Consider the following 16,512-nt stretch of genomic DNA (forward strand, 5'->3'; position numbering starts at 1 on the left):
CAAAGCACCAGAAGGCAGGAGAAGAAGAAATGGGTGGAAACTAATCCAGGAGAGAAGCAACCTGGAATTAAGGAGGAGTTTCCTAAGAGTGAGGACAATGAACCAGTAGAACTGCTTGCCACCAGAAGTTGTGGGTGCTTCATCCCTGGAGGTTTTCAAGAAGAGACTGGGCAGCCACTTGTCTGAAATGGGATAGGGTCTCCTGCTTGGGCAGGGGGTTGGACTAGAAGACCTCCAAGGTCCCTTCCAGCTCTATTCCTAATTGATTGATTGTAGTTGGGAGGGTTTGGACAGCGCCTGCCGGCTGACCGCAGACCGGAGGAAGTGGGGGGGGGGGGGAGGAGCGTTAAGTCCACACGGGCAGCCCCAGCAGCTGCAGCAGCCCGTTAAACCACGATCTGCATCCCCTCCCCAGCTGCTGGCCGTCCTCGGAGCCCGCGAGGTTGCGCTGGAAGCTTGCAAAAGGCGCTTGCCTGTCATTTAAGGGTGGAGTGTCCGTGTGTTTTGTGTGTGTGCCAAAGACCCCCCCTCTCTCGCGCGCTTGCGCAATCCCCGCAGCCCCCTGTTCTTCTTCCTCTCTTCCCCCTCCTCTCTACACCCCCCCTGGCGCATGCGCGTTCTCCCCTTTTCCCCGAACTGTCAATCTCTTTCCCCCCCCCCCCACTTCTCCAAGCCTCCGGAGTTGCTGGTTGTTGAACCCTTATTTTTGTGTCTGTGTGTGTGTGTGTCTGTGTGTGTGTGTGCGCGCGCGCTCCGGACGGAGGAAGCGATGGGCAGATAGCAAGTCCGGGTTTGTGTGTGTGTGTGTATGTGTGTGTTTTAAGAAGGGGTGGGAGGCGTCCCTGACAGACCGATCGACCCAGCGGGCGGAAAGCCCCTTCTCCCCTCCAGCCTTCGCCTTGCCAATCGCCCAGCCTATGCCAGTTGGGCAAAGGGCGCAGAAGGGGGCTCGCCTCCGACGGGGGCAGTCGGGAGCAAAGAGAAGAGGGGGCTGCTGAAGAGCCCCTCCCCCCAAAGACCCCTTCGTTCGCCGCTTCCCAGAGGACCCCCAGCCGCTTCGCCCAGCCCGCAGCCCCGCAGCCCCGCAGGCACCATGAATTGGGGCGCCGAGCTGTGGGTGAGTAAGCGCGCCCTTGGCGTTTGGGGACCGGGGGGAGGGCCGGGCTTTAGCCTGGGGTTGAGTGGAGGGTCTTTCTGGACAGCAGCGGGAGAGCGAGGGGCTTTTCCCCCTTCCCCTAGGAGGGGCTCAGCCCCCTCCCTCCGCAGGCCAGGGTGAGACGCTGCGCAAACTTCCCCGGCCGAAGAAAAACGAGGGATGGGCAGAGGACAGCGTTTTCATCTTTCCTTCGCTGCGCTTTTTTTTCCTCCGCTGGAATAAGAGAAAAATAACGGTCTGCAAAAGCCAGAGCCGTGTGTGTGTGTGTGTTTTATGTGTGTGTTTGCAGCCGATCCGTTTCCTCCCGATGGGTAAAATGCAGGGGAAATTTTTTTGGGTGTGTGGGGGGGGGGGGGAGACGCAGCTTTTGGGGGGATGCCTTGATCACCTCTGCTGCAATGCCTATTTCATTTCATTTCATTATTTTATTTCTAATTTTCCACTGATGCAATCGCGAACGAGAAACGAGCCCCCGGTGGGGTTTTGAAGCGGCCGAGGCAAAAGAGACAGAGAGAGAGAAATCTCATTTCTCAACCGCGGGACGGAAATGTGGGGTGGGGGTGGGGTTGTTGGGTGGCTGGGGGTTTAAGCCGATCCGTCTTGGGTGGGAGAGGTGGGGTGGGTGAGTGGTGGGGCGTGGAAGCCAAGTCAGAAAAGCAGGGCAGAGATGTGGGGAACCTTGGAGAAGGGGATAATTATTCCCTCCCACCCACCCCCAAAAAATCTGCTTCCTTCCTTCCCTAAAACAATTAAAAAAAAAAAACCAGGATGGTCTGATATTTCTGTTTGGTGGTTTAAGCCAAGGACTATCTGGACAACAGAGTTTCTTAATATTTTTTGCGATTTATTTGCACCTTCTTTTATAGACGGGGCTCTTAGATGCAGGGACCTCCCCTTCCCCTTGTTTTCCAACCACTTCTCCTCCATCCCCCCCCCCTTGCAGTGGCTTCACTAATTCCTGAATTAATGCCTTTCCCCCCTCCCCACCGCTGCCGATAGATTGAGAGAGAGAGAGAGAGAGAGAGAGAGAGAGAGAGAGAGAGAGAGAGAGAGAGAGAGGGAGAGGGAGAGGGAGAGGGAGAGGGAGAGGGAGAGGGAGAGGGAGAGAGAGAGAGAGAGAGAGAGAGAGAGAGAGAGAGCTAACCAGGTTTAGCTAAAGGGATGCAAATGTAACCTAAGCTTTTCAAACCGGTATGGATGACCTCACCCATGAGATACCTCTGGCTGGGGGTGCTGAAATATTTTATTTAATGGGCAGAGGGGGGGAGCAAAGGTGTATTTATTTATTTCTGGTTTCTGCCTTTTGGCGATGCGGCTCAGTTTGACTGCTTTTCTTGAAGAGATGGTGTCTATAAGAGATCATCCGTCCATCTTTTTTTCTGCTTTTAAAAGACGTTTTTGGAATGCCTTCTGCGATTTTTAGCCACCATGTAACTGAGTTGGTTGAGTTTCGTTCTTCTGAACCCCTCCTGACTTTCAGAATTAAGTTGAGGGGTCCCTTCCTCTTTGCCCACAGCCGAACGAACCCCCAAATCAGCCAGGCTCCCCTTGGCCTCTGGTGCGAGTCCAGCCGTGTGCCTATATAAACCTGGAGACCTTACATAGGGCTGTGTTTTATGAATCTAGGAAGGGTGGGTGATCACTCAGCAGGTTTCATATTTTTTCCCCCCTGAAGTAACAGTTTTCAGGTTTGTACAAGATAGGACCCTAGATAGTAATCAAGATCCCGTGAAGGGTTAAGACCACTTTATAAGGCTTGGGAAGGCCACACTTGGAATATTTGCATCCAGTTTTGGTCACCACAATGTAAAAAAAAAAAAAAAAGATGTGGAGACTCTGGAAAGAGTGCAGAGAAGAGCAACCAAGAGGATTAGGGGACTGGAGGCCAAAACATAGGAAGAACGGTTGCAGGAACTGGGTATGTCTAGTTGAATGAAAAGAAGGACAAGGGGAGACATGAAAGCAGTGCTCCAATATTTGAGGGGTTGCCCCAAAGAAGAGGGAGTCAAGCTATTATCCAAAGCCCCTGAGGGCAGGAGAAGAAGCAATGGGTGGAAACGAATCAAGGAGAGAAGCAACTTAGAACTAAGGAGGAATTTCCTGACAGTGAGAACAATTAATCAGTGGAACAACTTGCCTCCAGAAGTTCTGAATGCTCCAACACTGGACATTTTTAAGAAGAGGTTGGACAGTCCATTTGTCTGAAGTGATGTAGGGTTTCTTGCCTGAGCAGGGGGTTGGACTAGAAGACCTCCAAGGTCCCTTCTATCTCTGTTAGTCTATATTCTACCTAATCGAATGGACTGAGGAGCTGGGAAAAAATACAAAGAGTGAAAACTAACCAAGATAAGTAAGGATGTTGTGTGAATGCTGCCAGTTTTTAACTGGCCCTAATTGAAGGTGTTGGTTGAAGGCAGCTTTTCTTTCTCTGAAATATATATTCGCTGGCAAATTGGACACAAAAGCAAAAGCATTTTAAGGAAGAAGGACATTCGCCATGAAAGAGGCTTCTGTTTTGGTTTCCTGTTTCTGTTTGACTCACATGTTCACTGGGGAAGTGCTGGGGGGGGGGGCAACTCACACACATCAAAGCAAGAATGAGAACAAACCACTTTTTAGTTGTGATCAATTAAGGAAAGGGGAATTGGAGAGGGGTGATACCTGCATATTTCATTCACTGGATTTTCTTGGTAACTGTCAGAAGATTGGAAAGGGGACTGCAGAGGGGTTGGACTAGAAGACCTCCAAGGTCCTTTCCAACTCTGCGAATCTGTTGTAGTGTCAGGCCTTACAGTGGATTTGGGGGGAAAACCCCCATATTTTGGCCTCAAATATGAAATAAGACCAGTCACCGGCGGATCTATATCCCACCTTCTCTTCTCCCCCCCCCCCTTGGAAATAAACCACCCGGCCTCTTGTTCTGATGACAGACTTCTCAGTGACTTGTGGCTGCCCTCCGTGTGCGGATTTGTGGTTATGGAAGGCGGCCTTTTCCACAGTTGGTTTTGGAAGGGCTCAACCTTCAATTTTCCACCACTGGAAGAGAAGGGCTGGGATTCCCTCTGCGGCACCGTGAAATGCTTTGAAACTGGTCCTTCCCTGCAAATCACACACACAAAGCCACGTAACACCCGGGAACACTGCAACTGTCATAAATACGAGACGGTTGCCAGCAGTTCGAATTTTAATCCTGTATTACCCTGAGGAGGCTACAATGGTCGTAAAGTGTGAAAAATGGACATTTTTCAGGGCTGTTTTAATTTTGAATGGTTGTAAGTTGAGGGCTATTGTGGTGGCCTGATGGCGGAGATGGCAGCAGATTCGGACAGTGAGGAGGTTGGGGAGGAACCTGGGCCAGTCCTGGGGGGCTGAGGGAAGCTCAGACGAGGGCTCTGCGTGGGAGGCAGAGAGGGAGATAGACAGCAGTGAGGCAGAGGAACAGCTGGAGCCTGTTCCCAGTGTGGGCATGCGCATGCGCAGAGCTGCCAAAAGACAAGAACAACTAAGAAATCAGGGTCGACTTGGGAGTAAAGCCACACCTTGGAGGTGATTGGCCCCTCCCAGAGGAAACAAAAAAGGAGCGAATGGGGAGGGGGCTTTTGCAGGAAATAATTTGTTCCTTGGGTCGTTTCAAGAGTGGAAAGTTCTGTTTGTGACTATAAGAGACTCTGGGCCAAGGGTTGCCTTGCCCTGCGGTTGGAAACTAGTTCTCTGGCAGCTCTCCAAGCGAGATAAGGTTCGTGTGGATAAACATCCCTCTCAAAGACTGTTTCACTAAGCCTTGCGGACCGGGAATGAAAGGAATTCACAGACGTGTAAATAAAAGGGGGTTTGCCGGGATCCAGACTCTGCTTCATGCTTGTTAAGGAAACCTGGGTGAGAACAGCTGTCTGTATCTGCCCCCTACCCCTTCAGCACAAACCTTCCCCCCACACATTCAAAAGTCTGACTGCTTAATAGAGTAATCCATTAATTGTCCCATTCGGAAAATCCATTTATTATTTCCCTACTAATTGATTGCTAGGAAACATCTATTATACCTGCAGGGTTTTCGTGGCACTTTATTTATAAACCGGTACCTGATAATAATGCCAAACTTCATATCCAATTGTCTCGTGACGAGCATGAAATCCATAAATATGGATTTGAAGAGGCAAAAGCTTTGGGACATAAGCTGTTATTACCCAGCGATTATATTCAATCTTATTTGGGCACCAATAAATGATAAAAGCTCTGTGTGTGTGTGTGTGTGTGTCTTTGGATGTGTTTGTAATTGAGAATTTTATTATTTTCCAATTAAATCCTGTTGCATTTAACAACTGTCTTTTTACATTAGACAAATTCAAGCAAACTCGTGTTTCCTCGTGGCCCATTTGGAGATTCTGAGCTTTTTTTTAAAAAAAGATAAAATTTTCCTGTATCCTTTTTCAGGTGACAAAGCAAAGAATTAATTCAATTATATTTTTAAATTAAATTGATGGGGTCCCATCTCGCTATCCAATTCTATGTGTAGATAGCCCTTGACTTACGATCACAATGGGTCCCCAAATTTCCAAAACTGACCTCCAAAATGGTGATCACACGAGGTCACCTCAAAGAAGGAGGAATCAGCTTATTTTCCAAAGCATCAGAAGGCAGGACAAGAGACAGTGGATGGGAAATAATCAAGGAGAGAAGCAACCTGGAATTGAGGAGAAACTTCCTAACAGTGAGGACAATGAACCAGTGGGATTCCTTGCCACCAGAAGTTGTGGATGCTCCAACACTGGAGGTTTTCAAGAAGAGGCAGGACACCCCTTTCTCTGGAATGGTAGAGGGTCTCCTGCTCGAGCAGGGGGTTGGACTAGAAGACCTCCGAGGACCCTTCCAGCTCTATTCTGATTGATTAATTGATTGATTTGGGTCTCCTGCTCGAGCAGGGGGTTGGACTAGAAGACCTCCGAGGCCCCTTCCAGCTCTATTCTGATTGATTGATTGATTGATTTGGGTCTCCTGCTCGAGCAGGGGGTTGGACTAGAAGACCTCCGAGGCCCCTTCCAGCTCTATTCTGATTGATTGATTGATTGATTTGGGTCTCCTGCTCGAGCAGGGGGTTGGACTAGAAGACCTCCGAGGACCCTTCCAGCTCGATTCTGATTGGTTGATTGATTGATTGATTGATTTGGGTCTCCTGCTCGAGCAGGGGGTTAAACTAGAAGACCTCCGAGGACCCTTCCAGCTCTATTCTGATTGGTTGATTGATTGATTGATTGATTTGGGTCTCCTGCTCGAGCAGGGGGTTAAACTAGAAGACCTCCGAGGACCCTTCCAGCTCGATTCTGATTGGTTGATTGATTGATTGATTGATTTGGGTCTCCTGCTCGAGCAGGGGGTTGGACTAGAAGACCTCCGAGGCCCCTTCCAGCTCTATTCTGATTGGTTGATTGATTGATTGATTGATTTGGGTCTCCTGCTCAAGCAGGGGGTTGGACTAGAAGACCTCCGAGGTCCCTTCCAGCTCTATTCTGATTGATTGATTGATTGATTGATTGATTAATTGATTGATTTGGCTCTCCTGCTTGAGCAGGCGGTTGAACTAGAAGACCTCCGAGGACCGTTCCAGCTCTATTCTGATTGATTGATTGATTGATTGATTGATTAATTTGGGTCTCCTGCTTGAGCAGGCGGTTGAACTAGAAGACCTCCGAGGACCCTTCCAGCTCTATTCTGATTGATTGATTGATTGATTTGGGTCTCCTGCTCGAGCAGGGGGCTGGACTAGAGACCTCCAAGGTCCCTTCCAGCTCTATTCTGATTGATTGATTAATTTATTGATTTGGGTCTCCTGCTCAAGCAGGGGGTTGGACTAGAGACCTTCAAAGTCCCTTCCAGCTCTATTCTGATTGATTGATTGATTGATTGATTTGGGTCTCCTGCTTGAGCAGGGGGTTGGACTAGAAGACCTCCGAGGTCCCTTCCAGCTCTATTCTGATTGATTGATTGATTGATTAATTGATTGATTTGGGTCTCCTGCTTGAGCAGGCGGTTGAACTAGAAGACCTCCGAGGACCCTTCCAGCTCTATTCTGATTGATTGATTGATTGATTGATTGATTGATTGATTTGGGTCTCCTGCTTGAGCAGGGGGTTGGACTAGAGACCTCTGAGGACACTTCCAGCTCTATTCTGATTGATTGATTAATTTATTGATTTGGGTCTCCTGCTCAAGCAGGGGGTTGGACTAGAGACCTTCAAAGTCCCTTCCAGCTCTATTCTGATTGATTGATTGATTGATTAATTGATTGATTTGGGTCTCCTGCTCGAGCAGGGGGTTGGACTAGAAGACCTCCGAGGCCCCTTCCAGCTCTATCCCAATTAGCTGAATTATAAAAATGTACAATCTTATGCTGGTCATGAGTGCTGCATTTGCAGAAGCCATGACACATGTTTTAACCCACCCTCCTGACTCAACTTCCTCTGAAAAAAAATCCCTCTCCTTCCTCTGCATTTTGTCAAGCACTTTTGTGTCTTCTGTGCATGTCAGCATTTCAAGCATTTCCGAGTTGTGTTTCTGTCAAATTGATTTAGACCGCTAGAATATATATATATTCTTATCACCGTTGGTTGCACAGTCTGGATTTTGGTCCCTCCCAAGGACCTGGGAGAATCAAAACTTGTTGTTGGATTGTGTCAAAGCTATCATGGCAGGATGTAAGCTGTGCCAAGGGACCTGTGGCCAGCCACTTTCTCTCAGCCCTCAGAAGGAGGAATGCCAAATGCCACTTCTGGAAAAGCTGGCCAGGAAAACGGCAGGGGCTTCTCCAGGCGGCCTCTGAGCATCGGACGCGATTGAACGGAAGCAGAATAAATAAATAAAGTAAAATAAGGAGGATGTTGAGACATGATGATGGTTAACCACTGCAGAAGCCCAGAGCACTTAAAATCGTCTTTTAGCATTGCAGAAAGCAAACGCAGTTGATGGGGTTTGGGGCATTGTTTTCATTTTTTTCCCCCATGAACACCTCCTTGCCTTTTTATAGCAATATCGGTCCTTGTTTTATGCAGAAAAAGAGAAGTGCTCCATCCATGGAGATTTTCCAGAAGAGAAATTCCCAGATGAACTGGATAGGGTCTCCTGCTTGAGCAGGGGGCTGGACTAGAAGATCTCCAAGGTCCCTTCCAGCTCTTGTTCGCAAGATTGCGAGAACAATTAGCCAGTGGAACAGCTTGCCCCAAGAAGTTGTGGGTGCTCCAACACTCCTTTCAAGAAGAGTCTGGATAGCTACTTGTCCGGAATGGGATAGGGTCTCCTGCTTGAGCAGGGGGCTGCACTAGAAGGCCTCCGAGGTCCCTTCCAATTCTGTTATTCTGGTGTTTGGTTGTTGTTGGTGTTGTTGTTGTTTTTTTGCACTCAAGGGGAATTGATTTACCTCTTTTCTTTTCTTACAACGGGAAGAAGAGGGTTGTTGGTTTGTGTTTGGGGCCCTGGATTTCCCCAGGGGCAGGAGGGCGAAATGTGAAGCTGCGTAGGCTTGTGTGTGTGTGTGTGTGTGTGTGTGTGTGTGTGTGTAAGAGAGTGAAATGAGGCTGCGAAATAAACCAGATGGAGAGGAAGAAACTGAGAAACAAAAGGAAGAGAGAATGGACAGAAAGATCTCGCCCGGGGCCAAGAATGCGCTTCCTCCGTTTTCAGTATTCTACACAAAGGGACGGGATAGAATGTACAAACAACAGGAGGGCCTTAGGTGACATGCACCGGGTACAAGGACCCATCATTCTCACATCCCCATGTTCCACAGCCTTGCAAATTTTGTACAACTGTCGTGGCAAGCATGGGAGTTTCTAGATCTCATGACTTCCTAGACCTAGGGCATGCCTTGGTCACTCTGAGCTACAAGAGGAAATCTGTTTGTGCCACTTTTGGGACATGGCAAATTTTAAAATAAAGCTCAAAGAAACCAACAATCCACACTTGTTTTATTTGAATAATTTATGCTGTTTGCAAAGTGCTCCCTATTTTGTCAGAATAGATACTGTTGCAGAATTTTGAAAGGTAGCAGCTCTCACACAGATATGCTGATATAACTTTCTCCCGGCCACCAAAATACTTATTTTTTTGCCCTGTGGATCTCATCTCTATTTATGCTTGCGATTCTGCTTAAGAATGTCAGCAACAAAGGACGCTTCTGTGCTTAAATCCTCTACTGGAAGAAAATATGAGCGGCTTTGTGAAAATAAAACCAAAACACTGCTTTTTTTTGTTTTGTTTTGTTTTGAAAATCGATTCCAACTGGATAGATGCATATTTTAGCAGGACTCTCGCACGAGTTAATGCTTTTAAAGCCCTGGGTTGATTTCCCCCCCCCCTCCTCCCCTCCGCCTCTGTCTTTTGGAGAGAAGCTAAAAAGGAGAAATCATAACAACCGTCAGCGCGAAACAATCTCTCGTTTGGGTTGGAAGGTTGGACACCCCTCCATAAATCGGTTCAGGCCACTGACGGAGTTCACAGTGGGAGGGGACTCTGTTGCCGGTCGCAAAATGAGGATGTTGTGACCGAGGCTTCCCGAGAGCATGAAACAAACTCCTTGTCCCGACAAAAGCCTCTTTTCTTAATTTGCTGTGAATTCTGCTTATTCACATCCAGCAAAGTCTTTCCAGGGAGGATTTATGGTCACAGACCTTATCTGGCATGGAGAGCTGCCAGGCCGAGGTCTGCAGAAAGGAGCCTCAGAGAGTCAGGAACCAATTAAGTGAACTAATGGCCTCCTGCAAACTCCACTCCCCTTTCGCTCCTCTTTTGTTTCCTCTGGGAGGGGACTTTAATCGTCCACCTGTGGGCTTAACTCCCAAGTTGACCCCCGTTCTTTAGCTCTTCCCTTCGTCTGGCAACTCTGTGCATGCGCACACTGGGAACAGGCTCCAGCTGTTCGTCTGCCTCACTGATGCCTGACTCCGAAAGCAGCTGATAACTGCCAGACGGCCCTGGCCCCCTCTCTGCCTCCGACACAGAGCCCTCACCAGAGCCTTCCCAGGACTCCAGGACTGGCCCAGGTTCCTCCCCAACCTCTTTACTGTTCCAATTTGCTGCCACAACAGAGGACTGCCTCTCCTTTCCTTTGAAAGATCTGAGGTTTGTGGGGAATGAGGAGGAATTCAGGAGTGGAAATGGACAATAATGCAACATGAAAACAGGGAAGTGGGCGGTTTGAAAACTGGTGTCCTTTCCACCCACATTTCTTTCTGCAAACCCTCGAATCCATCCCAGATGAGGTGCTGCGTCTTCTGCCTTGTGGCTTCTTTTTCAGACTTTACTTTTGGTTTACTTTTCCTTCCTGTGAAGGACCTCACCAGAACTTCCTGTGCATGATGGATCTATTTCTCTCCCCCCCACCCTTTCATCTCTTAAAGTTAGACTTAAGAGACAGGCAGAACGTATCAGTGGGAGGGGGAAAAAACCACTTTTGAGAACAATTCATCAGTGGAACTCCTTGCCACCAGAGGTTGTGGGTGCTTCAGTAAGTCTTGCTAAGTAAGACGTGTCTTCAGTGAGTTTTGCCCCGTTTTATGACTTCTCTTGCCATGTTTGTTCAGTGAATCACTTTGCTGGGAGGAGCCAGAGCGAGATCCTTTTGGATTTCTCCAGAGTGAGTTGTTGGCCAGCGTGAAAAATGCCCTGTTACGGATTTCTCCTTCCCAGGCCGGATTTCGGCTGGAGATCTAATTGGCGTTTCCTGAGAAATAGTCTTCCTGGATAAAAATTCCTGCTATTAGCGCTATGAAGTGAGTGTGCAATGACCTAACTCCTTCGGAAGGCAGGGCTGCAAACACAATGAATTTAATGGATGTGAAGGTCCAGTAAATTATTCATTCGCTTGCCTAACACAAGGGCCTTTTTCTTGCTTTCGGTGCCTCGGCGTTCTTCGCAAATATTTTCCCCTCTTTTTTTCTTCTTCTTCACCCACTTCTGTACATTCATGGACGTCTGAAGGGGAAGTTTGTTCACTTGTATGTCGCCTAGAAGTTTTTAAATTTTCTTTAAGGAAGAAAAGTGCACGGGGGGGGGGGGGGGGAGGGTTAGGGTGAGCAGTTTTGTTAGATGGAAACAGCCAGAGGTATTTTGAAATTATGTGAGTAATTTGACAGAATCCTTTTTGGTTTAATGGCATTTGTTTCTAGTATCACTGTTTATGCACCAGTATTCCTTTGAAGGTAGATCATGCTGGGAGTCGGTGGCCCAGTGGCTAAGATGCTGAGCTTGTCGATCAGAAAGGTCAGCAGTTTGGCGGTTCAAATCCCTAGTGCCACATAATGGAGTGAGCTCCCGTTACTTGTCCCAGCTTATGCCAACCTAGCAGGTATAAATGCACCCACAGTCCTCCTCCTTCCTTCTTCTTCTTCCTCCTCCTCCTCCTCTTCCGCCTCCTCCTTTTCTTCTTCTTCTTCTTCCTCCTCCTCCTCCTCTCCACAAACTCCACTCCCTTCTAGTACTGATGATGTTACCTACTTGGGTCATGAAACATCTGCAAGGAAACAAGCAAGCTCAAGGACCCCAGTGGGGAAATGCCTTAGAATCGTTTTTTTCAATCAAAGCCCCCATCCCGTGAGGCTCTGGATTTATTCGGCTGGCAGAAAACAGGATTGAAATATCCACCTTCCATTTTACCCAACTCCAATGGCAGGTGGGGGTTTTTTTTTTGGGGGGGGGGGGAACTGCAGAAAGTTTAGCATGGTACTTATTTCCTCTCCAGTTCTGCAATGTTTCTAGAACACCGGATGATGGTTTGAGTCATTGGCCAATCTGGGACCGAGAGGGGGAAAAACGTGGCTGAATCATAAGTGCACTTGATGGGTTCTAGAGAATTCGGATGCACCATTAAAACACTTCCGGGGGTGAAGAGAGGAAGTTATGTGGTTGAGAAGAGAGACATTAAAAAAAAAAACCTGTTTCTGGAGGCTCAAAAAAAATGCATGTTTTTTTCCATCCATTTGAAGGAGTTGGAAGTAGCCCTCGACATTCAATCACGAGCAGATTTTCAGTCGTTAAGCAAGGAGGATGTTAAGTGAATCACACCTGATGTTATAATCAGACGGCCAATAGGCTGATATAAAAAAGCATTCAATTAAAAACATGCATGCAATTTGTTGTTGTTAATATGCAAAGTCGTGTCCAACCCATCGCAACCTCATGGACCACGTTCCTCCAGGCCTTCCTGTCCTCTCCCATGATCCTCTGGAGGCCATTTAAGCTCACACCGGCTGCTTCGGTGACTCCATCCAGCCACCTCCTTCTCCGCCGTCCCCTTCTTCTTCTTTTGCCCTCCATCCTTCCCAGCATGAGGCTCTTCTCCAGGGAGTCCTTCTTCCTTCTCATTAGGTGGCCAAAGTCTTTGAGTTTCCTCTTCAGGATCTGGCCTTCTGAAGAGCAGTCAGGGTTGATCTCCTCTAGGACTGACCGGTTGGATGGCCTTGCAGTCCAAAGGGACTCAATGCAGGAGTCTTCTCCAGCACCAGAGTTCAAAGGCCTCCATTCTTTGGCGCTCAGCCTTCCTTACGGTCCAACCTTCACAGCTATCTTTTGCAATGGGGAAAACCACAGTCTTGACTATACGCCCTTTTGTTGGCAGGATGATGTCTCTGCTTCTTAGTATGCTGTCTAGACTTGGCATAGCTTTCCTCCCCAGGAGCAAGCCTCTTTTCATTTCTTGGCTGCAGTCCCCATCTGCGGTGATCTTGGAGACCAGGAAAATAAAATCGGTCACTCCCTCCATTTCTTCCCCATCTACTTGCCAGGGATCGAGGGGGCCGGATGCCATGACCTTCATTTTCTTAATGTTGAGTTTCAAGCCAACTTTTGCCCTCTCCTCCTTCACCCGCATCCAGAGCCTCTTTAGTTCCTCTTCACCTTCTGCCCTTAGAGTGGCATCCTCTGCATAGCTGAGGTTGTTGATATTTCTCCCGGCAATCTTAATCCCAACTTTTGATTTGTCTAGCCCCGCCTTTCTCGTGATGTGCTCTGCATATAAGTTAAATAAATAGGCAGGGCGACACAGTATACGGCCTTGCCGGACTCCTTTCCCAATTTTGAACCCCTCAGTGGTTCCGTGTCCAGTTCTCACCGTTGCTTCTTGATATAATAATCCATGCAATTATTAGCCTATTAATGAATGAGCAACTTGCGCTTATGTGAGATGAGGATTTAAAAAACGGCTAGAAGAAGGGGGTCTTGAAAACCTGTGGAATGATTCTTCCAAACCTCTCCAAGTCTGGAGTTCGGGGTAGAGTTGGCATCCATTCCTCCTCTTCTTGGCATTTCTTAGGCTGAGCCAACTGCGGTGAGATCATTCCGGATTTTAAAACCACGGGACGGCATGGGTTCACTTGCTTTGAGGGGCGGGGAAAGAATCATTGTCACTTTCTCAATTTGAACCCCCTCGCCCCGACTCTTCCTCTCTCTTTCGATCCTCAGTAAAGCAAAAGTCTTGGGCCGATTCCGCCTCTGACCTTTTGACGAGACTCTTGCAAGTCCTGCTGGATTTTGTGGCCAAGTGAAGGTCGCATTTTTTCGACATGTGCTTGAGAGGAAATTGTGTGGACTCACAGGTCTTGACAGAGGTTGTTTCTCTGCAAGTGGGCGACAGGGAGGGTGTTTCTGCCAGCATTACTGATGGTTAGGCACACAAAAAAATTCTTTTGAGGAATTTCCCTCTAGATCTACACCCGTCAGACGTTCTGTACAGTCTTCAGGGGAAGCCCCAGGGAAAGCACACCGCAGTTGTCTAGTCGTAACGTGGCTCTTCTTAACCTCCAGCTCTTCATTTTTGGGGTGCATTGACTTTCAGCGCCTTCGTCCTACGCTGCTCCCTCCCAAACGTAGAACAAGCGTTGGCTTCCTCGTCGTGTGCAATCTGGATCCTAGTTCTAAAACCAAAGGTCTAGAACAGCCTTCAAGTTGGATTTTCTGTGCCCCCCCCCCCCAAATGACCCAGGCTGAAAAGTGGAACCGTTACTTTGTCGATAGAATTTCCGTTTCCCCAAAAATATCCTAAGAAAAATTGTCCCGGGGTGAAGACAGGCTTTTTTTTAGAGATGTGAAATCGTCTCTGTTGGACCTGCTGTTGACCTGTTGAGGGTTTCACATCTCCAAACTGAAGTCCAACCTGAACCGAGAGCAAGGAGGTTTCGTGTCTTCTCCACTTTGGGAAGCCAAGTCAAGTCAAGGAAAGAGTTGAGGACAACATGAGGGCAATCCCAGAATGCTTTGCTCCTTCCAAGAGGTTTTAACTTAGGCCCATCATGGCGAACCCAGGGCCTTCCTGTCCTCTCCCATCCTCCAGAGCCCATTTAAGCTCAGGCGGGCTGTTTCAGTGACTCCATCCAGCCACCTCCTTCTCTGCCGTCCCCTTCTTCTTCTTCTTCTGCCCTCCATAGTTCCCAGCATGAGGCTCTTCTCCTGGGAGTCCTTCTTCCTTCTCATTAGGTGGCCAAAGTCTTTGAGTTTCCCCTTCAGGATCTGGCCTTGTAAAGAGCAGTCAGGGTGGATCTTCTGTAGGACTGACCAGTTGGATGGCCTTGCAGTCCCAAGGGACTCAATGCAGGAGTCTTCTCCAGCACCAGAGTTCAAAGGCCTCCATTCTTTGGCGCTCAGCCTTCCTTATGGTCCAACCTTCACAGCCACCCATTGCAGTCCTTCCTTCTCATTAGTATTTGAGTTTCTTCTTCAGGGTCTGGCCTTCTAAAGAGCACTCTCTTTAGAAACCTCAAACAGATTCCACTAAAAAAAAATGTGTGATCCTCCAGCCAACAGATGCTAAAAAGCAATTCTCATGTTTTCTTATTCAGAGTCATAGAGTCCCTTCTCAGTGTGCGGATTGCCTTTGCAATGTTCAGCCTCCACAATTGTGTCTTTGGAAACCCCCCTCTGGGCAAGGACCTGTCTTCCGTTCCTTTGGGTGATCCTAAGTTCAACCTCATTCCCAGCTTCTTCCCACCGTGCAGGAAAGCAAAACATGCACACATCTGTCTCCACTTCAATTGCAGATTTCCACCCTCCACCCCCACCCCCCAATCACAAAAGAAGGTGTGAGTGTGTTAGCTTAGTGCAAAAGTGCACCTCCCGTGATGTGGTGCTGTAGCCCATTTAAGGGTCTGTTTGAGCCACTGGGTTTAAAAATAGAATCTTCCTCTCTCAAACCTCAGCCTGGGCTCTAGAGGTCTTCTCATCAAAAGCAATGTTAATTCTCTTGGGCACCTTCCTAGGGTGTAAATTTATCTATGCATTCACTATAGGGGGTGGGGGTGGGGGGGAATAGTCTCCTTTGCATTAGCAGAATTGAGTACCGCAACTCATTTGTGTTATTTGTCGGTAAATGTTTCTTTCACTTTCTTGTGGCTTAGTTTCAGATTGCCTCTTTTGTGTTCTCTGGATGAGTTCCAGGAGAAAACGAGGAAGCAAGTTTCCTCTCCCCCCCCCCCTACTCAAAAGCAGTGGGAACAATCAGTCACTCATCCTACAGGCGGTTCTCGGCTTATAACCATTTGTTTAGTGACGGTTTGAAGTTACAACGTCACTGGAGAAAAGGCAGTTTTTTACCCAACCCCGTCACGGTATTTCCAAAGCCATGTGATCAAAATTCATGCACGCTTGACAACAGGCATGGACCTATGGCGCTTCCGGTGAACAAAATCGATGGGAAAGCCGGATTCGCTTCGCAGCCAAGTTTCTAACTTAACGGCTGCAGCGATTCACTTAACGACGGTGGCAAGAAAGGAGGTAAAAAGGGCCCCAAAGTCATTCGGCAGCTCTCTTGCTGAGCAGGGGGGGATGTGGGGCTCACTTTTATTCTATGTACACATGTCTCAAAAGGGACGCGGTGGCTCAGTGGCTAAGAGGCTGAGCTGGTCGGTCAGAAAGGTGATCGGCAATTTGGCGCTCCGTGCACCTAAATGGCACATGACCATGGAGACGTCTTTGGACAGCGCTGGCTCTTGGGCTTTGAAGCGCAGATGAGCCCTGCCCCCTAGAGTCAGGAACGGCTGGCACATACGTGCAAGGGGAACCTTTCAAACCTTGCATGTTTGCAATCTGCCTGCAACCCTGTGCCTGCAGAGCCCTGACCGACAACCCCGAGGCGGGTGGGATTGCAGCTTGTGCACGTTCTCCAAGATGCTCACAAAAGATGTTGCATCTTTTCAGCCCCGATGGGGAGCTTGTGGGGGGGGGGGGACTCAGAGTCACCTTCTGCCCTCAACGTTGCCAGCCTGCAGCTCAGTGCAGCCGGCAGACTGGCACGGCCCCTTCGACAAAGCTCAGCTGCCGGAGGGGCCTGATTGGCAGAGCAGGCCGTGGGCTTCCTCGAATCAAATCACGGTTAGAAATGG

At 48.5% G+C, this 16,512-nt stretch overlaps 1 protein-coding gene across 8 annotated transcripts in view; it reads left to right on the top strand.

Annotated features, from left to right (window-relative positions):
• The first annotated feature begins 710 nt into the window (after positions 1-710).
• FNBP1 (formin binding protein 1) overlaps positions 711-16,512 on the top strand; it is a 61,580-nt gene continuing 45,778 nt past the window's right edge. For all 8 annotated transcript variants that reach the window (XM_081967543.1, XM_081967541.1, XM_081967542.1 and 5 more), the window contains exon 1: positions 711-1,117. In XM_081967543.1, the coding sequence (XP_081823669.1) occupies positions 1,094-1,117 (24 nt within the window). In that variant the 5' untranslated portion in view covers positions 711-1,093. The remainder of the gene's footprint in view (positions 1,118-16,512) is intronic.

This window comes from Natrix helvetica (assembly GCF_964273705.1).
Source record: "Natrix helvetica genome assembly, chromosome: 15".
Classification (NCBI taxonomy): Eukaryota; Metazoa; Chordata; class Lepidosauria; order Squamata; family Natricidae; genus Natrix; species Natrix helvetica.